The sequence below is a fragment of the Brienomyrus brachyistius genome, chromosome 16 (genome assembly GCF_023856365.1).
Source record: "Brienomyrus brachyistius isolate T26 chromosome 16, BBRACH_0.4, whole genome shotgun sequence".
NCBI lineage: Eukaryota > Metazoa > Chordata > Actinopteri > Osteoglossiformes > Mormyridae > Brienomyrus > Brienomyrus brachyistius.
Window position 1 is genome coordinate 16,464,474 of NC_064548.1, and position 27,632 is coordinate 16,492,105.

The 27,632-nt window shown below is 42.4% G+C and overlaps 1 protein-coding gene across 5 annotated transcripts in view; it reads right to left on the bottom strand.

The window, feature by feature from the left end:
* Nucleotides 1-1,097: 1,097 nt before the first annotated feature.
* The window catches only part of LOC125709790 (phospholipid-transporting ATPase IH-like), a 66,943-nt gene continuing 40,408 nt past the window's right edge, over nucleotides 1,098-27,632 (bottom strand). The window contains exons 14-32 of one of the 5 annotated variants that reach the window (XM_048978645.1): nucleotides 27,015-27,181; nucleotides 26,562-26,633; nucleotides 25,620-25,693; nucleotides 24,756-24,859; nucleotides 23,522-23,703; nucleotides 20,243-20,494; nucleotides 18,840-19,014; nucleotides 17,245-17,347; nucleotides 16,887-17,032; nucleotides 16,382-16,441; nucleotides 15,749-15,876; nucleotides 14,505-14,640; nucleotides 13,997-14,020; nucleotides 12,176-12,241; nucleotides 11,976-12,079; nucleotides 11,208-11,373; nucleotides 6,424-6,530; nucleotides 5,793-5,861; nucleotides 1,098-2,061 (exon numbers count right to left, since the gene is read on the bottom strand). In XM_048978645.1, the coding sequence (XP_048834602.1) occupies nucleotides 2,058-2,061; nucleotides 5,793-5,861; nucleotides 6,424-6,530; nucleotides 11,208-11,373; nucleotides 11,976-12,079; nucleotides 12,176-12,241; nucleotides 13,997-14,020; nucleotides 14,505-14,640; nucleotides 15,749-15,876; nucleotides 16,382-16,441; nucleotides 16,887-17,032; nucleotides 17,245-17,347; nucleotides 18,840-19,014; nucleotides 20,243-20,494; nucleotides 23,522-23,703; nucleotides 24,756-24,859; nucleotides 25,620-25,693; nucleotides 26,562-26,633; nucleotides 27,015-27,181 (2,139 nt within the window). In that variant the 3' untranslated portion in view covers nucleotides 1,098-2,057. Of the gene's footprint in view, nucleotides 2,062-5,283; nucleotides 6,531-9,345; nucleotides 9,435-11,207; nucleotides 11,374-11,975; nucleotides 12,080-12,175; nucleotides 12,242-13,996; nucleotides 14,021-14,504; nucleotides 14,641-15,748; nucleotides 15,877-16,381; nucleotides 16,442-16,886; nucleotides 17,033-17,244; nucleotides 17,348-18,839; nucleotides 19,015-20,242; nucleotides 20,495-23,521; nucleotides 23,704-24,755; nucleotides 24,860-25,619; nucleotides 25,694-26,561; nucleotides 26,634-27,014; nucleotides 27,182-27,632 lie in introns of those variants that run through there. The other 4 variants (XM_048978646.1, XM_048978643.1, XM_048978647.1 and 1 more) reach the window with 4 other exon arrangements.

The window sequence follows — 27,632 nt, forward strand, 5'->3', positions numbered from 1 at the left end:
GGCATCAATTACAAATTAGATAAACTAATAACACGCAGGAATTAAAGTTAAGAAAACAATTATAGTTACACTAAAATATAGCAACAGATTACCGATTATAGCTGCCGCTTAATATTACTCCATTTCTGGAATAGCCATACCCAGTAGGATAAAGCCGTTTGGAAAATGGATGGATGGATGGAATAGCCATGTCCTGATGATACTTGTTTGTGTTTTATCAGGAAATTAGAGGCTACTTGTTGTAGTGGATAGTATCAGAGAGTGGTGAGGACAGCAGAGAAAATCATCAGCAAATCTCTCCCATCTGTTCAAGAACTACACTACTCACGTATCTAAAACAGATCCATTAAGATCATAAAAGATCCCACACACTCCGCACATGAGCTATTTGAACTTCTGCCCTCTGGTAAGCGTTACCACAGTATGTACTGCAAAACAACCAGATTTAATAAGAGCATCTTCCCCCAGGTCATCAGAATACTAAACTCTAATTTGCACAAGTTCATGTGAAACCCCAACTCCCTCTTACTCACTGTGCACTTTCTTACCACAACAGGTATTAAGTTCACATTTTATTTATATAGTGCAATAATATAATCACTGTGAATACTGTATCTACATAGTGCAATAATACAATACAATATTTTTCTTTTCAACTTATTCAGCACTGACTGGTCCTACATTTCTCTACATATTGTTTTGTATATTTAGTGTCTGTTCTGTGCCACCTTATGCTGTCTTACACAGTCTTACTTAAAGTGGAATTTTGTTGTAATCTCCATATGTTGTCTAAGTGCTCTTGTCTTTTTATGTCTACACATTGAGCCAGGAGATGCGCAATTTCGTTCAGCTATGCATCCGTTGTTGTACTGTTGCCTGGTGTGAATGACAATAAAGTTCACTTACTTGCAGTCTTTGGAATTAAAACTCTAAAAAGAGCATTATGCAGTACTACAGACCATTAACCTCCGGCTTACCTGCAACTTACAGAGAGACTCGGAGGACAGGCTAATTACTAGACAATAGCAGATATTTTCAGGTCAGTCCCATCGGCACAAAACTCAGCTTTAAAGAAGAACAGCTGAAAACCAAAGAGCTCATTTTCTTTCGTCTTTATTACAAGCAGATGTACATCTCCAAGACTATAACAGTGAGGCTCTCAATATAATTCTTTTTAAAAAACTATATACAAAAAAACTAAAAAAAAAAGAAAAAAAAAGAAAAAGATGTACTTCAATAAACAGGACTTTCTGTATATGAACATTATTCAGAATACACAGAAATATGCACTTTGACATATTCCAAGTTTGGGACATTATTCTCACGCCATGTGCTGAAATATTTGAAAATACACATTCTGTTTAAATGCAAAAGCTGGCATACGGTGAAGATAAACCAATTTAATGTATCAAGAGTCAGTCGAGCCAGATATTAGGTCAATATGGTCAAAAAATAGTATTTTTTTTATGTTTTACGAACATTTCCTTCAAAATATTTTCATTATGAGAGTATATGTACAGCCTTTATAAAAGTGTGTGTATGTATGAACGATGCTCATTCAAAGTTATTATTCAATTCAATTAATATGTCGACGTGGCATTTAAGAAACTGAACAAAATACATGGCAAACTGCATTTTATGTTTTGTATAAAAAGTAGCAAAACATAATCCTTGTTATAATTACAAAAGACGATCGATGTTATATCAATAGATCAGCCATGGAACTGCCATTTCAAAATTACCTTTCAGTCTCAAATTTTACAAGGGGCTGAACAGGATAATGCATTTAATTTAGTATTAAGTCTTCTGCACCAATAATAAGGATGTATGTCCGAAACAAATACAGTGTTTCTGTTAATGTGGTAAATGACTATGAAAGTCTTGTTAATACCATTTCAGTAGTAAATGAGTCTTGGACAAATCCGTTGTTAAAGAGAGAATGAAGTACATTCAGAACTCAGATGTTTATTTGCAGCTTGTTTGCAAATCACACCCATTTTGGTTGTTCTCATACCGTTTGACTCGCATAATCCAAAGGTCCAAAAGTAGCCTGAGAACTAACTACAAGAAGAAAGGAGAAAGGGTTAGAAATTCATGTGTCTCAAAAGTTTTCTGTCATAGTTTTTCGTTCAACAGTCAAAGTTCAGTATCACAATATCATTCAGTAGTATGATTGTTAGATTAAATTCTCCTTTGGTACACACCTCAGTGGACACAAGACGCTATATTTCCTGTTCGTATTACCTTCATAATAACTTTACAAACTTTCACAAGCACTGCATGAATATTTATCAATGATGCATAGATTCTGAAGGTCTTTCATATCTTTTAGGTTCCTTCATAACAGATAAAATCTCGCTTAACGGTCGATGTACAATGAGGGATGAACTCCAGGGATCAAAATGAAAGTTATTCACATTGTTAGTCATGGCATACATTTAAATTCTAGACAGTAAATTCAATGTTACCAAAGAAATCAAAGTTTTTCTCGAAAATCTGCACCAGAAATTCTACAGTAAAGTGTAACATCAGTCACATTCAGACAAGAATATCAGATCAGGTTTGGAACCCATATTTCTCAATATTAGAACATGAACTGCATTAATTTAAAAACTTTATAAATATCTTGGAAATATATAAGTATTTTTTGTAATGTAGGACTAAAATGATTAGAAATCATATACGTCTCAAGAGGTTGAAATGCAATGAAATATCGATCAGTTCGGTGTGGCACTGAGTTTGATTTACATAACATTAACAGAACATTCCTCACAACCAAGACTACCTGTAATATTTTCTTATAGCCAGCAATCCCTGCAGTCACACCTGAACAGTTCATGCTCTACCTTCCCAGAATACTAGACACATTCCTTGATTAAAATTGGGGTCTATAATGACCCCTTTGTGACGTATTGAGCCTGTTCATTGCTGAACTGTTTACTTGCTGTACTTAAGATTGACTTCTATTGGTTTCCGAACTCCTGCCTTTCTCAGGACTCTGGCTGCAGATTTGGATTTGCAGTATTTATTGTCTTGGATTGTTTCTGGGCTTAGCTTGTATTGAGACCCTGATTGTTGTATTATGTTTCGCTATTGGTTATTCCTCATTGTCAGTCATTAAGTATGTTTAATTTACTTTGAATTTACTTAATCTCTTAAATCGGAACCGTTTCATTACACTTACATCCATAAGTCTTAACATTCATTGACTGATTGTTTTTTTATTCCTTAGGATAATTAGCACGATGCATGTGTAGTGGTTTTCTGTTTGTGTTCAAAGTAAAAAAAAAAATGCAATAATTGAATCTCACAGAGAGCAGCAACACGTTATACATGAAGATGACCAAACAGATTTTCGAGGTTTGTGTAAGTCCCTTTACAAAACAGCAAACCTCATATTTGTACGACAAAACAGCGCAGGACAAGGCACCTTCATTCAAGTCGACAGCCAAGAAATATAAAGAAAAATAAAATATAAAGAAATATAAAGAAAAAGAAAGAAAAGAAAAACTTTGTTCCCGTCTGTCTCCCTCTAGCGGGGTGACCTGCAGTGACATGAGGTATTGTACGGGGGGGGGGACATGTGTAAGCTACCAATGAGAAAAGCAGGAAAGAGGTTTGTAAAATCGTCCCCAGGTCACAGACTAAAACACAGACCCGCCTTAGATCGAAATGAAAGATGGCGACACAAAGACCCCTGAAGTGCTGACACAGCTGAATTCCCAAACGTGCTCATTTCTGTCAGTCTCTGCACTCCCAAGAAGCAGCACTATATACAGTGAAAGTCTCATAACGTTCTAAAATGCGTTGTGCTATATATTTAGCATTACACGTGACATATCAGTAAACACTGTAATGAAAACATAATGCCCATAATCCAGATTCAAAATGAATGCTATGATCGAGAAGGGAAGCTGGAAAAAAATGCAACATTTTACTAGAACTCAATCGATGCATCGTCTGGCTGGTAAAGTTGGCCGATATAAAGTTCCATAGATGTTTCAGCAGCAGAGGGAAAACCTGCTAATAAAGCACCAGAAATGATGAGAAAGTTCATGTAACTTTTTTGAGGGATCACAGTTCATTTGTAGAGTTTTTTGGCACCAGACAATGTACTTTAAGTGTAAGAATTCATCCTTATGAGAATCCAGATTAGCCTATCTACATATGATTAAATTATAAGGTCATATGGTGCCTTGTTTTATATTTATATCATTTTAAGACTACATTACATTGAGTGGGACGTGTTGATTTAGCCAGTCAAGACATTGCTTAACTAAAACTATTGGTAACTTTAATTTTTGATCATATTAGATTCTCTTTGCCGATTTTTGGGGTTATCATATTGGTCGAGCCCTGATTGAAACAGACGACCATCTTCTGCCTGCCCGGTCGAGTGTGAGTGACAGCAGTGCACACAGCGGAAAGCGCTAGTAAAAAAACACCATGAATAAATGAGAAGAGAGATGAGGCAGAGTGAACACCGGACCATTATTATACAGAGTTAGTAAGTAAACCAAAGCAGCCTTGAGAAACTGATGTGACAGCAGTCGGATCCACTAAAGGCCATTAAACAGGGGCTAAAACGTCTCTACCGGCCTTTTATTCCCAGAATAACAAAGAAAAACAATCGAATCCTTGCTGTATCCTTGTCCTTATCATTTGGCTCCTGACCTTAGCGTAGCATTAAGGGAAAACACTGTTTTTAAGGCAGAAAACTGCTTTTAAGGCCCAGGGGCCACGTTACGCACGCGGACGTTACGCACGCGGACGTTACGCACACGGACGTTACGCACACGGACGCCATGTAAGCCGTGTCCTATGACCTTCGCATATTCGCCGCCGCTTCTCATGACTGACACACGATCGTGCGGCTATAAGGTATGTCCGTTGTAATTGGCGGGGCAAAATTTTTGAAAGATACACGGGATGAAGAACCTTCTCTGATTGTGAGGTGAGATGCACGTGGTCTGTGCGCCCACTTTTACTCTCCATTCAGCACCATCTCTGCATGTTCAAACATTTCCCCAGTAGTTCACACAGCTGATTCCGTGCACGCATCAGTAGCAGGACAGACACTTAGCATTTACAGTGCTCATTTATGCAGTAAGATAATTCAACTGGAGATATTGTGATTACTACAAGGCTGCACTGAGACCAAAAATAGCAATCTATATATTTCCCCTGAAATATTATTTTAAATCATTCCATCTCGTTTTTACCCAGCCTGGAATAGACTTTAAATCCCCCCCCCCCCACCCCCTCTCCACCCCCCAAGCCAAGACCCAGCAGTTATAATACAGATTACTTTGAGTGAAGTCTCACCATTTTACTTTTCTGTAAAAAGGAAACAATTCTGACTTTCTGATAAATGCAAAAATATACAACAAATCTATGTTTTTAGGTGGACTGCTAAATATATTTTAAAATGCATTATTTCTTCCTGATCCCAAAGAAAGCTTTAATAATAATAAAAAAAACTTTAAACACACCCAGAAACACAGCCTTAGCAGTCAAACTATGTTTCAGTGTCATGTTTGTTATTTAATGCCATTACCTTACTGGTCCATACACGCACAACCCGATCAAAGCCTGATCGATCAGGGTTAACTAGATCCAGTGAACACTCATGGGACAAGCAGTGACTATGCAGCTAAGCAGCTGGGGTGGGTCGCCGATTGGTCCATCTGCCATACGCCTCGCCACATTAAGCAATGCTACACAGAGGCCAGCACACGCATCTACTGGGACCTGAGTGGGGACAGCTGACTTTCCACGGTCAAGTGACTTACAGTGATACTGGACAGTCCTGTGGCGTGTTCCTCAACAACAGATTCTCACAAAGGCAACACCAGTTACCTCTAAGAAAAGAAAGAGAAAAGTAAAAAAAAAAAAGCTAAAAGATCATTTAAAACATAAATAGGAAGATCAAAGAGGTACTTTGAAGCGATGAGAATTAGAACAGTTCTCCATTGTATAGTTAGAAAATAAGACTTTTTCTTTCAAGTAATATCACCTGTATGGGTGACAGATGAATTTCGGGAGAATGAAGAACAACATGTTATGAGAGTCTTTGCACCGGAACTAAAGAAGTTATAGGTCACACGGTCCCAGACTGTGTGTCCCTACTTACACATTTCAGGGGATCACAGTCCAGAGCTGGCAGAGAATTACTGATCCTCTGCACAGGGTTCGGCGGCTCGCGATTCACCAGCATGTGTGTTTATGCACGTGTGCGTGTGGCTATCTTTAAAGGCATGGATTAAATATCACACTGAAGTCTCCAGTCCTGGCCTTCCCAAAATATAACCGGAATCCGAAGGCCAGAAGTCATTCCTGATTCCCGGCGAAGGCCTAGCAGTGTGGTAGTCGGAGTCGTGTTTCCAGCCGGAGTACGTGAGCTTCTTGGGGAAGGACTCAGACCTTCTCTGACTGCAGCTGGGGGCCTCGCCACTCCTGTGAGGGGTGGTGCACTGCGAGGACAATGGGGTGAACTCCGACAGCTGGCCCAGGTAGAGCTTCTCAGCGTTCTGTAGGAAGAAGGGGAGAACTCCATTTGCCACTGGATATGCGACAGACCTATAGCCCAAAAACAGCAGACACACAAAAAAAACCTCACAGGAAGCAGTGCAGTGAGTGGTGACTGACAGTTCAACCCCAAGCTGTCTACGTTGTGAGGAAATTTGTGCATATGTAAGCAAAGGTGGAGAGTTCAGGGCCAGGAGATAAAAAAATCCAGCCCGAGATTTTGCTTCAACCAACTAGTTGCGTATAAAGAGTGACAGTCGCAGAGTACTCAACTGGACGGTTGACACAAAATCTTGGTCTGGAGTTTTACTTTCTGGACCTGAATTATGTATGTGGTAAACTCTTCTACAATTTCTCTCTTATACTTAACCTATGGAACCAGAGCCAAACGCCTCAAAAATCCTGCTAAAAACTGATGTCAATGGCCAACACGGCAGAAGAAGCTAACAGATGGTCTGTTCATGTGATGAGTGCCGGAAAGACCAGAAATTAAAATCGTCTGGTTCTCCATGACTCCTGGGGGTCCCTCCTCACACCTCCAACTGGAGGCTCTGTCCTGTTAGGGAGGACCTTGGAAACAGAACCTAGGACTGAAATCACCGCATGTTCCACTAAGGAGAACCTTTAAACCTCTTTGTTGGTCTCCATTTTTTTCAGTAGTAATGGCATGAGAAATGTATTTGTTGGACAATGCACACCTGTGTGAGTATTTTTATACAAAATAAGTGGGTGAAGGACACAGAGATTAACACCCTATCTGCAATGCCACCTGAGACACTAGGTGGCAGTAGCTGCTTTTTAATGGGGCTTTCCCGTTGAAGAAAATCATTTGCAATCCTGCGGGTGGCATCAAATTTCTAATACTATTAATTCATATTTAAAGCCAAGCCATTAATATACCACTCAAGCAATTTGATTGACGCAATCTGCTTAGTATTTGTTAGTGGTTTAAACTGTGAAGAACTATTTTTAATGAATCTGTTTATAAATTACGATCCTGGGTGAAACTCTTTAAGTGTGTGACTGTGTTTGCTTCTTTATGGTATTACAGACTAGGCTGCATTTCGAGGTAACACACTGAGGAAGAACACAACTGACCGACCAATCAGAAACTCGCCAATACATGCTCCCAGTCCTTCAGAAAATGCAACAAACCAGCCCCAGTGAGCAAGCAGGACCTGGGCCTCAGACTCTGATATAGCTGGGGCCTCGGTCAGGCCTCACTGGGGGGGCAAGTCTCATCAAGGAGGAAACCCTGGCTGCATATGACAGCTGTCCCCAAGGTCGAGTCTCTTCCTTCTTCTGTAAACAGCAAGTGCAGGCATACGGCCTAACTCTGCCACCTTGCAGGAAGCACAGGAGATTTATCACTGGCTCAATCCAATACAAGGTCCTAAATTGACCCTGTGGTTTTCTAGAATGTTCTCATGGTGCGAACACCACAGAAGAGAATATTCAACTGTTGATGTGTTTTACACGTCACTTCCAAGAATGACATTGGAGGTTTATAAAAACGAGCTGCTATGATTCTAACGCCTTTCCAGTGCCGTCTTCAGGTTTTTCACACTTATGCTTTGTGATCTGTCACTGCTCAGATGAGTTGTTTCGGAATGAGACATTTTTCTGCCAAATCCAAGGGCATGTGAATGACTTTTCAAAACAAAATGGAGAGTCTGTTTCTCCCATGAGCTCAGGTATAAGGTACTAGAGCAAGATAAGACACCTAAGCTGGTTCAGCAGACAGCACTGGTGGTACTGGAGCACCTGTGGGTTTGCAGATGGAAAACTAGCATGCAGTCTGTGAATGGTGTTTCCATAACCCCCAACCTACAGGATACGGTCAGTTCACTCCGGAAGCACATTTGCAAATATCCTGTGTTGCACTACTGCCCATTCCAGCATGTGCTCCATGTTAGTCTGTGACACTGATCAAAACAGGGATGACCTAATTGGATGAGCGCTTGTTTAAAAATAGATGCATATACAGTTAAACCTCTGCCTGCAATACCACTCCCGACACAAGGTGGCAGCACTTCATTCGCTTTTTTTTTTTTTTGGAGCTTGGCAGTACATAAACACATTAGGAGTACTTGTGGCTGCTGTGTGTAATGCAATCGCATTAAGAGTGCTGTAGCGCTCATGTAGCTGCACCTGTATCTAAGGCTCTAATCTGGTGGAGCATACTGGGTGTGTGATGCCCAAATCACTGAAGCAACACCTTGCATTTGCAGGCACAAAAGTGTAATTTGCTTGCTCAGAACTGCCTTTGGAGCTCAAATACTGAGGGATAAAGGACTGTGGCTCACTTCTGGTGCAAGTCTAACATTTAGAATCCATCTTGAGTTCTGGCTTGCGGAAGCACAAACAAACATGAATGAGTTTAAATAGAAAAATGTGTTGAGGTACATGCAGTCATGCACACTCAAACACCATGTGCTACTGCATGCGACGCACAGAAGACGAGACCATGTGGAGGCTGAGGAACTCCAGGGGATACCATCACCAACTACACCAACTGCCATGCACTGCAGAAAACCAGGTAGTTTGCTGTGTATGTTTATAATAAATCTTTCTGATTTAGCTACTGCGGCTATTATTTTCAGTGCTTATATTTGCATTAAAAGAAATATTTTAAAAAGTGTCAAAGTCTGATTTACTTGTCTGCCACAACCTAACAGTGATTAAGAGCAAGTTAGTGAGCAGAACTTAAAAAAAAGGTAAAAAGTAAAAGTAAAAAAAAAAGTAACTGGCGATAGTGATGAGGAGAATCCCGCAGCCATCACAGGTGTTATCATGCAGAAACTGTGAGATATTCACCTCCCCTTCTTCTAAAAACTTATACTGCTGGAGGTCTGTGACAGCATAAAGATGGCGGACCGCTCAACAGCAAGGCACTGTCGCTTAGTCTGCCGTTTCCCGGAAGAGAGAGCCGGGCACAGACACGACCGGAGGGTTGGAAGTTCCGAGGGAAGGAAAAGGAGGCAAGGTGGAATCCGGAGGTCAGCAGAGAGAGGAGTGGAGAATAGGGAAGAGGAAGAGGAAGAGGAAGGCACAGGAATAAAATCTGCAGCTTTCACATTCCACTGCGTCGACAAACTCCTCTCTACGAGAATTTAGTGCTAAATAAAAACGGCCATCTTCGCAAATGCATTTTATACACAGTCAATTAATATTGATTTCACCTACTGTACCAATCAAAAGTCTTGACATACCTGCATTTATCTCTATTTTAGCTGTTATTCAACTTATAGTAAAAGGCCTCAAATCAAAGAAGTAATACATATCAAATATTGGGATGACGAGTGTTCAATGTCTGAAAATGTTTTGAAATTTTAGACTCTTTGATAAAGCCCCGGGGGCGGCATGGTGGTGCAGTGGTTAGCACTGTCGTCTCACACCTCTGGGACCCGGGTTCGAGTCTCCGCCTGGGTCACATGTGTGCGGAGTTTGCATGTTCTCCCCATGTCGTCGTGGGGTTTCCTCCGGGTACTCCGGTTTCCCCCCACAGTCCAAAAACATGCTGAGGCCAATTGGAGTTGCTAAATTGCCCATAGGTGTGCATGTGTGAGTGAATGGTGTGTGAGTGTGCCCTGCGATGGGCTGGCCCCCTATCCAGGGTTGTTCCCTGCCTCGTGCCCATTGCTTCCGGGATAGGCTCCGGACCCCCCGCGACCCAGTAGGATAAGCGGTTTGGAAAATGGATGGATGGATGATAAAGCCCCCTTTTGGTTCGATGGCAGCATTGCAGACTCTTGGTATTCTTTCAACTAGCTTCCAAATGTAGCCACCTGCAATACTTCTCTAACAGTCCTGATGGACAAGTTCTGGGCACAAGTTGGCTTGCTCTAATTCTTTGATCCAACTCATCCCAAAGCAGCTGTACGGGGTTTATGTTGGGGGACTGTGGAGGCCAGGTCATCTGTCACAGCCTCATTCCTTATTCACAAGATAATACTTATTTATACGTAACCTTGAGGTGTACTTAGGGTCATTATCGTTTTGGAAAACAAATGGTTTTCAGTTGTTGTGCCCAGATATTTGACAGGCACCGTATTTCACTGAGCCATTCAATTTCCTGAATTTATTTTAATCTTTCTAAGGACTTCTGAGGCATATCAACCTGCTTACAGATGTTTGTTCCTTGTGAATTACAGTCAGTCACTTAACTTTAATATAAAAATCCAGTCGCTAACCAGTTTTAATAGCTCATAATAAACTGGTTCCCATGTAAGGAAGAAAGAGTGACTGATGTCTCAACTTATAGGTGCATATTTGTTTTAATTCTGTGATTTCAGTGTTAACTGGTGAAGCAGTGGAAGCAGCGGATAGCTGAAATTCAAGGAGGGAAGGACAGAAGGAAAGTCTAAAGAGCAAGGGTCTAAAAGCCAACTGAGAAAATTATTTCACTCTCCAAAATCTTCTTATAAAATATCGGTAGATTTATTTCAGATTCATTTTGGCAGATTTATTTATTTAAGTAGATTTATGTTTCTACCAATACTTTATAATTCTGATTTTTTTTTAATGAAAACATGTTTCAGAGAATAAAACCACCCAATAAATATATCAAAAAGTGGAAAATAAAAATTTAGATAATAACCGTACTTTAAAATCACTTCCTAAATACAGGAAAATACACATAAAATATAATTGTAACAGAAAGTGGACATCCTGGTCACCTGGATGTGCTCGGTGGTGGTTGGCCACAAGGCCCGGCAGAGCACTTTCTTGAGCACGTCGGGTAGCAGGCTAACGCTGACCAGCAGGATGATGCTAAGCCAGGCCGGCCCGCTGGACAGCATCTGCATGAATACGTAGTACATCCGCTGGTAGTTCAGGAATGGCCTGTAGGGGGAGACAGAGGCAATCATTTTCCAAACCCACTCATACCCAAATTATGGTCAGTTCCAAAATACCAGATTTATCATTTCATACAAAACAAATATGAAATAATAAAAAAGTACAGTCTTAAACGGTCAAATAAATGTTTAGAAAAAAATACAATATTATAATATATGCAAATGAACAGTAACACGATTAAAGACATTCTTCTGTTCTTCAAAAAGTTACTGGTATCTTGTTGGATGGCATGAAGACCACAGCTTTGTCTCCCAAACCTCTCTTTAGGAGCATCTTAACCATTTTATTCATTAAATTTCACCACCAGCTCATTTAACATAATTAAATAATTTAGCAAGAGAATAACTAGTTAAACATGGTCTGCTTGTAGACAGGATAACAAACACATAAGGCATATTGGTAGCTGAAAATTCTGGGGTGACTTTAGGTGGGGTTTAGGTGTAAAACATGAAATCATGGTTCTACAACAACAAAGAACTATTTTGTTTGGCAGTTGCAGTCTTCTGCTCAGCCCTGCATGTCAGCCGATTAATTTGCAATTACGGAAATGTGAAGATTGCAAATGCACATATGAAGGAGAAACGTACCAGATAATGCCTCCCCACAGCAACGAGAAGACAACGTAGAAGAGTAAGGAACCCCAAATGACAAAGTGATTAATCCACGTCCAGTAGTGCGTGTCCAGGGCCAGCTGAAATTAATCAAGAAAGAAAAAAATAAACCAATGAAGTGACATTGGTGCAATGTTAATGCCGTGATACGCACTGGGTGCAGAGAAGGGAGTTACCTTTAGCGTGACGGTGAAGACTAAGACGGTGAAGACAAGTGCCCCAAACGTCCAGTTGCCAAACATCTGTAAGAACAAACACAACGCAACGTGTGTAATAATGAGGCTTCCGGCCGGCGGCATGAAGAGAAAAACTTCATTTGAATGAGGAAAAAGAACAGAAAGGCCGCTGCATATTAAACCCGAACGGCCTGTGAAAAAACGCATTTGATAGCCTGTGTGCACACACAGCTCCTCAGTGCACTCCAGCTCCTCTTCGGTAATTGAATTTCAAAGAGCGATCTTGGCCTGGCGGCGTCGCTTTTAATCTGTCACGCCAATTAGCACATGACACACCTCATTTCTGCACTTCAGCATCCAGCGGGGCGACTGTGAGCGCCAAACCCGAATTTATATGTCACATCTAAAACCAAGGGTTCATAAAAACTAATCTCGCCAGCAGGTACACTGGGAAACATTTCTGACCTAGAACCGCCCTACAAATCTCCTGTGAACTATTTGCATTGTAAATGTTTCATTTAGCGTTTGATGCTAGTTTTAACCTTGAGCTGCTTTGACTGTGTTCAATGGTTATTTTATATTGATCTTGAATACAATTACTCAGTACTCTATCAAATGTGCTGACAGCTTGTGTTTACCCTGGCATCCTACCCAGGGTCTTCCCCTGCCATGTGTCCTGTGCTTCCTGGGATCGACTCCAGGCTAGACTGGACACGCAGTGATGGGCATTGCCTATTCTGGAGGTTCATGCTGTTTTGCACATTGCAGTTTCACTTCAAAATGTTCCACGATTCCAAATCATGATAATCAATCCCTGACTATTTCACTGAAAGAAAACTGAAACGAAAAGGACACATCGCAGCACTGCCCAATTTAACTAGTGTCAAGTTCAGGTCAGGGTTCTTCCTACGATGTTGAACTTTTGAAAAACCATGGTGCAGAAAACAGAAAAGAACGTCACAAGTCCCTGTTACTGTTGACTATTAGAAAGGTCAATTTTGCCCCAAGTGCAAAACCTATAACACTATTGCTGTCCTAATGGCAGAATACATACTTGTTCTGGTAATTTACCGTATTGACTCAATTGCCCCTGAAAGAACATTTACACTATAAATGGGGCTCTAATTACTGTAAACATACTACATACTAATCACTGTCTGTGCTCTTACTGTGTTTTCCAACAAATAACATGAAAACTACGCTTGATCATTTCAAAGGCAAATGAAATTCAGGAAATGCAAGGAGTTAATGGGCCTTAACTTACCATTACCAAAAAGATTGGTCATTTTATTAGTGTTTGCTCCATTTGAACACGTACATCAAAACCAATCAATAAAACAGATTCAGCTGAAGTTTATTTACTTAAAGTTTGAATGCATATATATTATGCATAATTATGAAACATTGATTATACAGTCATCGATATTTTAATGGATACCCTTTAGCATCACTTACACAGAGTGATGTACCATATGATATAAGGGCACCTCTGCAATTTTGCATTGAATTATCTTTTGCCATTGAAGTTAGTAGAGATGTGTCCTACAAGCGCTACATGGTTTCATCGGTTACCATCACACTACACGTATGGTAACCAGTATTACACTTCACGCATGATGACAACACGTGGTCCTACGTTACGGAAACTACCACAATGAAACAGCAAGACATGGATGGGGTTGCCTACGCCAACCGCAGGGTGTGGGGAAAACTGGGCGGAGAAGGAAAAGAAATGTACAAGAGGAAATGTGAGGGACAGATGCACTATGGGGGGAAACGGCGAAACCAAAACAGGAAACCGACAGAGAGGGACAGGCTTACCATTTGTGTGTTGGCGGTCATTAGCTGAGGAAAGAAAGAGAAGTAAAACGGCAAAACAAATAACAACAATAATAAAAATAGGAGGAAGAAGAAAAAAAAGAGTAAAAATCAGGATGTTGAAACTGAAAAAAAAAAACTGAGCGGAAAAAAATTCAAAAAGGTTAATGTGATATAAATAAAGGATAAGACAGATGTCCTCAACGTAACCAGCTACTGCGGCACGAACGTGGATGAGAAGTCCCCTTTGAATGAGTGCCTGAATGTGCGAGACTTTTGGTAGCAACAGCATCACGTGTTCGCCTCTTTAACAATGCCTGCTAACAATGCCACGCACTGTTAGAAATGTCTCCTATTTGGCCTTTTGCTAAACGGAGGTACAGGGAGAAGTTAGGGTACAACGTAATCTGTTTTATAAGGATTGTCGTTAGGAAGAAACCCCCTAAAGTTATTGTTTCTCCACTTCTTTGTAGCCCTCTGGTGGGCAACCTCTGCGGCATTCTCACCTTACCTGTCCATTGCTGGTGAAAGTGGTGTCGTCGAAAAGGAAGTAAATCCCGAAGAAGAAGACTGCAGCATCAAACACCCCCAGGAACGTCCAGTAGATAAAGATCCGCCAGCATAAGAGGGAGTTCTTAGAGATGTCCCTGCAGGAGACACAAATGATTTGAAAACTGGCAAAAAAATCCAGAAGTTATGTCCGTATCAAGAGCCCAGAGTTCAGAGTTGATTAAAAATGCTTTGGTAGAGCCCAGTGTTCAGAGTTGATTAACAGTGCTGTGGTAGAGCCCAGAGTTCAGAGTTGATTAACAGTGCTGTGGTAGAGCCCAGAGTTCAGAGTTGATTAACAGTGCTGTGGTAGAGCCCAGAGTTCAGAGTTGATTAACAGTGCTGTGGTAGAACCCAGAGTTCAGAGTTGATTAACAGTGCTGTGGTAGAGCCCAGAGTGCTTCATCAGTCAGCTTCCTCCAAGTGCCCGACACTGACACAATCATGCCAATGAACGAAATTCACCTTGGCAAAATCTTTAACCATCTCAGCAAATAACAAAAATAGTTTTTCATCGGTCATTAAGCCCCTGCAGCTTAGCAGAGTGGCCAGGCTTGCGAGCTTGGTGACTGTGAAGGGGTTGTGGCCCATTTTCTATTGATTTTAAAACAGCAAGGAGCCAAAAAAAGCTCTTGCCGGATATAAAATTCGCTTAAAAGCACAAATCCACAAATGGCGAGTACTGAAATAGAAAGTAGAAACATCTCTAAATAGAGAACATTTTCAAGCGTAAACATTACAGTCTTCGTTGAAAAACCATTGGAGGAATAAGCCAAGAGCGGAAAAGTTCAGCAAAAGTAAACTTCTTTTGGGACGTGAGCCTTGCAGGTTGCTGCTGTCAAAGGAAGGAAGGAGAAATGCACAGGGAACTCATCCCCTTGTCCACCATTATCTCCATTAAACTCCTTTCAGTAGTGATGCTGGATTAACTGTAACCGTCCCAATGGGCTGCCTGCACTATTTCACCAATCCAGTTTAACACAAAAGCAGATCCTTCGAATACGCAGGCAATCCGAGAGGGATTTAACTTTGCTTTAGTCACAAATCAGCACTACAACACTCACCCCATACAAAAGTTGTAAAGGGATGGATTTATGATCTGGGATTTTCTTCTTTTCCAAGTCAGAGAAGCAAAAAGCAAATCTGAATGGGGGGACAGGGGAGGCTGGCTAGATGGGTTTTAAAAATCCTCTATTAAGTGCTCACCTGTACAGAGACGGATCTCTCTTCAGGATGTCTATGCTGACGTGCTGCTCAATGAGACTGTAGAGCAGGATGGGCAGGGAGGTGAAGCTGATGTTGTACAGCGTCAGATAGGCCGTGTCGTACAGAGGCTGAGCAGACAGGGATGTGGAGGGCAGCGCGTCAGCCGACAAGAACAGTACACCGCAACAGCAGATGCAGGCTAGTCTGGCAGTTTCGTTTTTGGAGCACAGCGGGGTACATCGAATCGTCCGCGAGTAGGATTATACTCGACGCAACGGCCGCTAATCTGATAACTGAATTATGATGGTGTCCCCAGAGGAGGAAGAACCGTGACGATCAGTCGAAACCAAGAACGTTAAAGTAGGCAATCCCAGGCAGTCCTGTGCACAACTGAAGCTTTTAAGGGACAGGTGCTCAATGCACGTTAAAAGGGAGGACACACCATTAAAGCGAGGCATTTTAAATAACGTGGGCAAAGGGGGCAGTATATAGGCATAAATAAATTATACACACATAAATACAGACACACACACACACATACACACAGACTCTGTCCTGCATTGAGAATTATGCAATATTGAATATGTTCGATATGTTAGGGTTTTAGTGCATGTTATCTGTTGGAGCACATACCTGCTGTGAGAAACCGCAGAAAAACTGATAGAGGAACTGAGGAAAGATGAAACAGACATTCTGGACAGAGTGACAAAGAGAAACAGAGTGAAAATCTTGACACAGAAATACCTGAATACATCTGTATGTTTATATTACACATACGTATTAAACAGAGGAGGCATGGTTCAGTAGGTAGTAACGTTGCCTCATGTCTGAAAGTGTTTGTAAGATGGATGGATATATTAAATGAGTGTTTCCCAACCCGGTCCTCGGGGAGCCACTGACAGTCCACCTTTTTACTCCCTCCCAGCCCCCGATAGAGAGCGATAATGCAGACTTCAGCGGGTCCCTGAGAACCACACTGGGAAACACTGTGTTAACAAGACTAAACACAAACAACACAGTAAATGCTTGCAATATGAGATACTAACATATTACTAAACAGAAGGGGCTGATCTGTGCTGCGTAATATCTATGCTGCTGTTCATTTCTTTATCAATCTACGTCACGCAGCTTGTTTTACCTTGTAAAAGAAGTACTGCACCAACTCAGCAATCCTGATGTAGTAGTAATGTCCGTGTACTAGGAGTATCTTCTTTAAGTGCTTGAATTTGGGGATTGCGTAATCACTGTTCCGCGCTGCGTGACGACCCTCTTTACCCATAATGCCTGAAAACAGAATCATCAAAAAAGAGAGAAGGGGTCAATAAGGCTAATCGTGTTCATTATGAATCTTGAACCTCTGCAGAAAGTGTATTTAATACCTATAAAGCGGACCGATACAGTACAGACTTAAGATATGGCTAGAGCAGCTATCTCCTGTATACCCCCCCTTCCCACCGTTCAGTCATTTTATGGGACACGCATATGATCACACTCACCGATGCCCACATGAGCTTCAAGAATCATGCTGACGTCGTTGGCCCCATCCCCAATGGCCAGGGTAATGGGCCGCTCCTTCGAAGCCTTTATCAACTTTACGATCTGAAACAATCCAGTACATCATCTGAATCCTCTCTGCGGCATCAGCATCGGGACTACAATAGTTCAGGATGGCTTGGTTAGGAGATCAGACACTGGTATTTGAATGAGAAATACTGGTTCAGTGCTAAAAATCTGTAAATAAAAAAATATATAAATGTTCATGTTTGTAATTTAGACACCTCGCTATCTTCACACAGGGAGAATGCAGAGGCATAACAGATGGTATCGGAAAACCGGGAAGCTCTCCAATAATTTTCTTTTGATGTTTACTGGAGTGACAAACATTTACTGGAAACAAAATTGAAGATCAAATTTCCAGAACTCACTCAATACACAGTATACATTTTTGAGAACATATAATATTTTGAGAACAATAACATGGATTAAGTTGGTTGAGGAAAATGAATGAAAATTCTTCACTGGATTGCTTGAGCACCAGGTGAATTTTGGTTCCCAATCCTGTAACATATGAGGAGAACCTTGACTTTAAGTCGTTGGTGGTCTCAAAAATAACAAACAATGGACTGAGTTTTGGAAATTTGTTCTTCGGTTATTGAACGATTTGCAACCGTGCAAATGAGCATTAGAAGCATTTTCAGAATAAAACAAGGAAAACACAAGTCGAGAGGTAACCCCAGGGTGGGATGTTCTGAAGGGAGAGAGTGACCCCATATGTAACCCACCCATCCATCTTCTAACCAGTTAACCTGGTCAGGGTTGTGGGCGGCCTGGAGCCTGTCCCAGGCAGCATATGGTACAAGGCTGGGCTACACCCTGGATGGGATGTCAGGCAACCAAGGGAGCACACAAAAAAATGCACAGAACATGAGAAGACCGACCCTGGAGGGCTAAGCTACAAACTACCCACTGAACACCTACAGCAGACTAGCGACTCATGATCACTCGCCTCATCAGAAGGTTCACTGCTATTTAATCATTTTTTCCCTTTGTTGTTGCATGAGCAATGAAACTAAAGACAATGCAAATCTCTGCAGAAGGTGCATTATAGCATGAAAATGTTTTATTTTCTCACACTGTTCTTTCTCTCCCCCATTCTCTTTGGTGGCTACACCTAGTGCCTAATTAGCCTGTTGGGCAGACATTCTTCCACAAGCAGAAGTTCTTCCAAAACCTCTCTGAAGGAACTGTGAGTCTATTAATGGGAGACAAAGCGGAGCGAAGGCCATTTGCTGGACCTCACATTCCCCCCTGGTTCACCCCCATCATGCCCCCCAGCTATATATCACGACACAGACATGCATGCATGTAAAGGCTCAGGCAACATATGAGAAATATCAATAATATAAAAAGGTCCTAAAGTACAACTGGCAAGAAACATCCTGCCTTGTGCTAAGCCACCGTAGCGTTCTGGGTGTCACCCGGCCGTGTGCCCCGTGTCTGCCCGGGATAGGATCCAGCCCCGTACTGGATAAGCGGTAGGAAGATGGATGGGCGGCTCGCTTTCCAGATACACCGGGACGAGACGGCAGACCTGCGCTTTCTGCAGGGGTGCCATGCGGCAGCACAGCACGGCGCTGCAATTCCGGCAGATATCCAGGAAAATTTCCTTGTAGCTTCCCGAGCTGCCGTCCTCGGATGGCTTCAGCACTGCTGAAAGCGTCGCGCCGTCGATGATCAGCCCATAGTCCTGGAAGTCGTTGGAGAGACTGACAACGCACAGGGCATAAGAGGGTTAATGAAGACCCTGAAAGATCCGGTTAGTATATACAGTACCAGTCAAAAGTCTGGACACACCTGGTTTTAGTGCATTTATCTCTATTTTGATTATGTTATTCGACATATAGTAAAAGGCCTCAAGGCAAAGAAGTAATACATATCAAATACTGCAGCAATTAAGAAAGGAGTTCAAGATCTGGAAATATTCTGAAATGTAAGACTCTTCAAAATAGCCCCCTTTGGGTTCGATGACAGAATTGCAGACTCACACACACACACACACACATTCTCTCAACCACCTTCCAGACGTCACCACCTAGAAAACTTCTCCAACAGTCTTAAAAAGTCTTAAAGTTGACTTGCTCTAATTCTTTGATCCAACTCATCCCAAAGCAGCTGTACGGGGTTCAGGTTGGGGGACTGTGGGGGCCAGGTCATCTGTCACAGCCCTCCACCTCATTCCTTATTCACAAGATAATACTTATTTATACGTAACCTTGAGGTGTACTTAGGGTCATTATCGTTTTGTTAAACAAATGATTTTCAGTTGTTGTGTCCAGACTTTTGACTGGCACTGTATAATTAATTTGATGTACAGTATATAGTACACATATAGTACTGCGGAAAGAAATGTTTAAATTGTTTTTATGGGGGTGTAAAACTATGATTTCTGTCAAAGCATGCTAGCTTTTCAGTACCCATTCAATATATCCATGTACTCATTGGACACCCCCACTAGTATACAGTACGTTGGTCGGGTAATCGGTACCTCAGTATGTTGAACAAATACATGGAACAGCTGTAGTTTTCCCCCAAGCAGAGGTTTGGGAACCAAGAGGTGTTCTTCGTGGGTGTGTGTGTGTGTGTGTCCAGGTACTGTATACCTTACCTTGTGGGGACCAAATGTGACCCATTACGTGGTGAAAACCCATTTTTTACCTTATCTTTTCTTCTACCCCATATGGGAAACCTGTATTTTATAAAAATCCGTGACTACAATAAAAAAGTAAAAAATGCAAAAACTCTTGTATTTTGTTTGATTACTTATGGTTATGATTAGGGCTGGGTGGGGTTAAGGTCGTAGTTAAATAGTTAAATAGTTAGAATTAGCATTTTTTCCATAGAAATGAATGAGAGGCCCCCAAAAAGATTACACGACTGTGTGTGTGTGTGTGTGTGTGTGTGTGAGGCAGCGCCAGTTGCAGGCCATGCACGCACCCCGAAAGGCTCTCCCGCAGCATGCTCCGTCGCTGACGCAGCACAGTGCGGCTCAGCTCGAACAGCACGTCATGCAGACTCTGCTCCTCCGTGCGCTTGGTGGTTAGTTCCAGGATCTGCGTGCTGCGCCGAAACAGCCTGCTGGCGTAGCAGGTGGCCGCCGCCGTCTCCATCTTGTCCCCCGTCAGCACCCACACCTTGATGCCGGCCTGGTGCAGCGACTCGATGGTGTCGGCTGCCTGGTCCTGAAGCCTGCGGGGGTGCCGTTTGGACTGGAAAGGTTAGCAAACACTGCAGACTGTAGCATAAGAAGAAGAACATTGTGCTAATAATATCAAGGTTGGGATTCCCCATAAATGATAACCCTTCCTGTTACTTTGGATAAATGTGTCAAATGAGTAAATGTGAAAGACATAATATAACAGCTTCTCCATCATTTTCTGCAGCTATCTGTGCCATTCCAGGTCACGGGGAATCTGGAGCCTATATGTACAAGGCAGGGAACAACCCAGGAAGGGGTGTAAACCCATCACTGAGAACACACTCCACACACAGGGGGCTATAGGCAGAGCCTTGAACCTTGGTCTCAAAGGTGTGAGACAACAGAAGTTACCACTGCACCACCCATAATGTACTTCGGAACCTACATATATAGTGGATAGAACAAGTCTACCTCAGGCTCACTCAATGCCACCAGCCCAGTCAGACTGGCAAGCAAAATGATAAATTTCAACTAGATAAATCAAATTCTGCTTAGGGTCCCAAAAAAGCTTGGGCACACCCTTAAGTTTTAAACACCTTAATCAAGGGAAAGCCAATGGATAATTAGTGGAATAAATAACTGAAATCTCTAAACCTACAACGCTGTGGTTATATAAGTGTGATTTTCCTCACCTAACCCAGTCAATCAAGGAATGGCTTCTGAAAAGAAAGATCAAAGTGCAGCTGAGTCAGAGCCCTGTGATAACCTGTGGAATTACATTCGAGGGCTGTGTCAGGACATCTCCTGGCAATTTGAAGGAGCAAGAACGTTTTTTGCGAGGGAGAGTGGAATAAAATTGCAAAGTCCAAGTGTGCAAACTTCACAGGCACTTAGTCACAAAGACATGCTGCTGTACCAAAGGGGCTTCCACAAGATGTTAGGTAAAGGAGGGGATGCACAATCTTATGCAACCAGGGGCCTGTAAGTTTCTTTTTATTTCCTAATATATTTGTCCTACTAATTATGTTTCTTTTTCACCTTAATTGTGTTGTTTGTAACTGACACTAGTGATGGAAACATCTGACATGATTTGTATTGATTGCTGGCTTTACATCACGAAAAACCAATTTAAATTAAAATATGTGGATTTTGTATTTCCACTGCAGATCAGCTGAAACAATGCTGATCATGCCATCTTGGGTGTCTCAAACTATTTTCTTCCTGCATGTAGGCTTACCCCATACTAAATAATTGGTATAAATTTCCATAGTACCTTTTTCCTTTCTTTTAAATTCAGCCTAAAACAGTAGCTACTTCTTGAAAGATCTAAAGCAGCCATTTTCAATGGAGTAATAATCTGGAATTCACGGGGCATTAAACTCCTAAATTAATCCTACCCACTGCAGCATAGCACCTCCCACTGTTTACCAGTGACACAACACTCAACAAAATATCTCCCAACAGATAGCCAGGAGCTAAAAACTCAGCTGGGTCATCAGCCAGCTCCAAGACTCCAAGAATAAGTGACATTCATTCAGTCGTTCACAAAGAAAAGCTCATCATTTCTGCAGAAATGTTTGCTGAAACAGCCATCGGCCCGAAACCTCTGAGGCTTGTGGGCCAAGTAGTCTTCCTTCTGTTCATCAGCATTCTAATGGGGAAATGGTGCATGATGGTGACTCCTTGCGATTGTGGGATGTAAAATGACCGGGGGAGTTTCTCGCTGTTGAAAAGGTCAGCGGCTAAGTCAAATTTACCTGTAGCTTGATATTTTTTTTTTGTTTTTGAAGGAAGATTGCTATCAGGGATAAAATTCTCAGGGCTAAGCTTAAAAAAACTCTGGGCTTGTCTTAAAATTCTCACAGCTATAGTCATGAGTGATTGGACCTACAGTAATGACGCTTATCATAATGACAGAGTACCATGAGGTATCAGGGGTCAGCACACCAGTGCTTCTCTCAGTCTCTGTGCTACGTGATATACTGTACATCACCATGCAGCAGGCATTTCCACTTCCTGATTAAATGGACTCCTGGCGCAGGAACACGAGTGAGTACTAATCATCTGCAGAATGGTAAATTCGAGCCTTTTTTTGCAGTCTGCAACAACTGGACAGGAGAGCTTGTGTATCCATCCTGTGCGACAGAGAACTATAAATTATTTCCATGTAAATAACGTTAGACTGGTGACTTTTGCGTAGCTTTCTTGTACCGTTAATTAACAACAGAGCAGACTGTACACATGCATTGATGGGAATAAATAGCATTTACAAACCAATGATTCCCAAGGAAGGATGGATACAATCTGTCCTATAATTACTGCAGTTACTCATTAAGTGTTGAAGACAGTGCCCTGCAGCAGAACCCCATTGATTAGCAGTGCAATTAAAGGTGGGCCCTGACTACAGTATTGGATTTAGAAGTTGTGATTGTTTGGAAAATTCCTCATGGTTCCTTCATTCATTACCATTGTCTCTTGCTAGCGTTGTTGCACGGGCTAAACACATGTAGGCAACCGAGTTGTCAGTAAAATCCGTAGTGCCTCATTCTTTGGTTAGCCCTGGATGTCTCTGCACTGTCAGCTTCCTGTCCAGTTAGCATCTCAGTGCGAAAGATACGCAGCTCTCAAAAGTTCCGGAAAATCTCTCACAAATGAACAACAGCTCCCTGACGTCCGCGAATGACGGGCAATGTTCCAGAGATCTGTAATTATTCTATCCAGCTATGTTATAACTAGCCAACCAGAAGCTTTATGGCCAGAACCCCAACCAACACTTGGTTTGAACAGTCATTTTTAACACCTTTGTACCACTCAGACAAATAATTTCACGGTTTACGATACTTTTACAGTATTTTTAAAAGCAACATTATTCCATCCTTTCCCAATAATAATTTGCCAAGAAGGGGGTGGAGTTTCAAACATATACCGTAATACTGCCCAGGCCAACCCGGTGACCCCCATTACTCTGAAATCCTCAATGATACTGTAGTTATAATGAAAAGCATCCGGTCTGCATTTCCACAGGTCTGAACCAGCAGCACAGCTGAGCTTCTGCATCTTCCTCCAAACAAGCTAACCTGTCTTCCACTGCAGTGGCCCCCAGCAGGATGAAGTTCCTCTCGATTACATCATAAGCCTCGGCCAGTTTCTTGTCCCGCGCGTGCAAGGCCAGCTTTGCGCTGTTCAGAAGGTGGCAGACTTCTTCATACTCTGCTGGGCTCAACATCTTGTAGGCAACGCAGAGAGTCCGCAGACCTTCCTGCAAGTAAAAATTATGCATGTGGGTTAATCCTTGATTATTCCTTGGGGATTAATGGAATCAATCGACCAACCAATTGACCAACCAACCAACCAACCAACCAACGAAACAATCAATCAATCTATCTATCTATCTATCTATCTATCTATCTATCTATCTATCTATCTATCTATCTATCTATCTATCTATGTAATTTACACTAAGAGTTGTCGAAAATTGCTTTACAGAAATTTACAGTAATTGTGCACTGGTCACTAGAATTATAAAATAGTGATCCCTGATTCCTTCAAGAAAGGCAACGGAGTTGTATTTCTGGAAAAAAATAAATACGTGGGAAAAGTGATACTAGTGATCATGTTTGGTGAACATTTGCAATAGTTACACTCTGAATATTTTATTTGACTGTCAGTTTGATGTTTATTTAGCATAATAGATTAACCATCATGTGACAATATAATACCACCCCCCCCAACTGCCACCAAAGAATATTAAAACTATCAGTATCATAGAGTTTTAAATATGACACATCATTTTACGTTTATCCTTATACCAAGTTACTACTGTAATCTGCCCATTTCACTTCTGATTATTAAGGCCATCCAATGGGGTCACGTGTCCTCGCAGGCTGCCAACTGCGTTCTGCCGTAACCATGGGGACAATTGGCCAACAACCGAACCAGGTCATTACGAGTGCCAACAGTGAACATACATGCACTCAAAATGCAGCAACTCCCCACCCCCCACCCCCATAGCCTGCCAGTTCCAGAGCCATCCCCACTGACCTACAGAATCACACCTACTCCAAACCAGCCATAGACTCTGACTGGAAGGCATTAGGTAAGAAGGTGTTTCTGTACCTTCTCATTTAATCATACTGATTCAAGAAACCGCTAAAACTGTCAAAAGACTAGATAGAAAGGTTCAAATTATCCGGTGTCTGTCTGACACGTGGCAACAGACTGACGAATCGCATCGACAGATACGCATCTCCGATCATTCCCGCCGTCAAAAACGTAACGGCAGATCAGCATCTCGGCTCGCTCCCGCCTTACCACGGCGTTGTGCTGCACACGAGCACGGATCTGGTCCACTTTTCCTGAGACCACCCTGGGAAAGATGGAAGAGTCAGCGCCTTTGCAGAACAGATAGTACTGACCTGAGCAAGACAGAAAGAAAAAGCACGAGGGTCAGCGTCGGTGCATTTATCATTCATTAGCACGTGTTGTGCCTCTCGACCCACTTACACAGATTTGGCTTCAGTGAATGTATGAAACCACTTGCTGGCCTATAAAACATGTAAATGCTATTTCACACTGTTTGTGGAAGCAGACCTGCTGTCTGGGGTTTCCTATACAGAGCCAGTCAACAGTGTGAACACACCTGCTGAAAATCATTTGTTTTTCAACAATGTAATGACCCTCAAGGTTATGTAAGTACTGTAATATCTTGTAAACAGGGAAAGAGATGGAGGGCTGTGATGGATGAGCTGATCCCCACAGTCCCTCCCCCCCCCCACCTAAACCCTATATAGCTGCTTTGGAATGAGTAGGATTGAAGAGTAAGAGCAAGGCAGCCATCTTGTGCCCAGAACCTGTGGAAAATCCTTCAGTATTGGTGAAGAAACAATCCATCCTGAAGCTGGTTGAAAGAATGCAGTGCTGTCATAGAAGCAAAAGGGGGCTATATCGAAGATCTAAAATTTGAGAAAATTCTGAGATGCTGAACACTTCACTTAGTCACTGCAATATTTGATATTTATTACTTTATTTTCTTAAGGCCTTGTGCTATAAGGTGGGAAAACAGCTAAAATAGAGAGAAATCCATGAAACACAGGTGTGTCCAGACTTGTGACCGGTGCTGTAGTTATACAAAGGACATGCAGGTGAACACAGCCCATCCGTATTTCCGCGTCGTACCTGTTCCAGAGCGCACAATAACACTCATCCTCCTCCGAACAGAATCAAAGTTCAGAACTTCCAGCAGCTCGAACCTGAGAAGCAGAGAGGGCGGCGTGAGTCAAATTCGAGGGCTCTGGAGGAAGCTTGGCTCTTTGCATACGTTGCTCACTAGCTAAACCCTAAAACAGACACGAGCCTCCGTACTCCCCTGGGAAGACATGACTCCTGACTCAGCATTTTGCAGATGTTCATCAAAGGGCTACTAAACTCAGACGGAAGCGCTAGGGCTTGGCAGAGACATCCTCCAGGTGTCTCGTAGTTTCGTAAATGGATCGGATCACTTTATTCTCCTATGTCCCAGGACAGACGGGGCCTGCGGCGGGTCAGCGAGGACAACTACTGAATGCAACACCTGCAGCAAGTGTGAAGCTGGTAATGTGCCAGGGTTACGTTGGCTCTCACAGGACACCCGGCTCATAGCCACTGTAATTAGCTCAGCAGGAAAGGCCAGGCCTGGAATTAAGGTAGGATATGCTTCCTGCATGCATCTAGGATAAAAATAAGCAAGATATCTCAGAAGGCTGTACTCTTCCTGAACCATGTTAGCGAGTATTTGCCGCCGGCAGCCTGTTGGCGCATAAACCGCAGCTCTTGCTATGAAGCTTGTTGAACAGTAGACATTGTTTAGTGCAGTGGATGCAGTTATCTGCAGTGGATGCATTACTGCTTGCAATCAGTCCTGCAGGACAAATCTAGACTACTTAGATTTGGCAGAAGTAATCACCACAGAGCAGCTTAGCTATATTTTTAGTGCCCTGACAGCTCTGGGTCTGCAATACCCTTGTGCGCATATCATAATATTCAAGGTATTAAATGTTTTTTTTTTGGTACTTTGCTATTCTACAAACTATTTATAGATTCTTCGCATTGAAATGCAGTAAATGAAAAAAGCCAAATTACCTCTCGATCTCCTCCTCCCTGTTGAGGATCTCCATGTGGCTGTCTTTCAGACGAAGGTAGGTGAAGCCCAGCCTAGACAAGCAAGAGCGATAAATCATTTGGGATAAGACGCACCCAGATGAATACAATACAAACAACTGAACAGCACTTCCCCCAAAAGTACAGGAATATCAAAATTCACCTACAGCAGGAATTAATCTGATATGAACAAAGTCTTAACATTTACTTAGCAGATGCTTCTACCAAAAGCGATGCACATTTTTCTTTTAACTTAAGACAGCTCTTGGAGCAATTGGGGGGGGGTGTTAAGGGTCTTGTTCAAGAGCCCTGCAGTGAAATTTTGCTGGAATCTGAACCAATGACCTTCACATCACAAGCACAGCATCCAAGCCCGCTCAGCCATAAACCACCCACATTTGCTGTTGCACGCAGAAGGTGAGGAACATCTCTCACCGCTTCATGCCCTCCACCAGGGCCACCTCATCAGGTGAGGAGGAGATGTAGAAGGAGGTACCCTTGCCCTGGTGGATGCCCCTCTTGATACCATCGACTGTCTCTTCTTCCTTGACTTGAACTGTGTGACACAGGCAAAGGGCCCGGAAAAACAGCTCCTCGTTCTCCTGGGATGGTGGATAAACAAGAGACAGAAAGCATTGGAACTGCACCGTGAGGCACAGCACGATCACGTACAATGAAACCAGCACTTTCGGGTAACACTGGTTGTTTTGGACGTTGGAACAGGGACACAAACAGCCCACAACGCAGACCCAAGAGTACCCCTAGAAATTTTGGACTCCATGAAAGCATATAATACTGGCCCAGAATCCAGACCAATCCAGTTATGTCACTCAGGGGCCCTTGGAATCATCCTGACCCTCTCCCCCCATTACGGCACCCCTGTGCAGACCCATCTCACCCTGGCATCACAGAACCTTATAGAGGTTATCGGTGTCAGAGCCTAAAACACCTCCATAAGATAAGATACTTGTGCACACAGCAAGCTTATAAAGTAAAATCCCATTATAATGGACTTCATGGGATCTGGCAAAACAGTCCGTTATATCCAAAGTC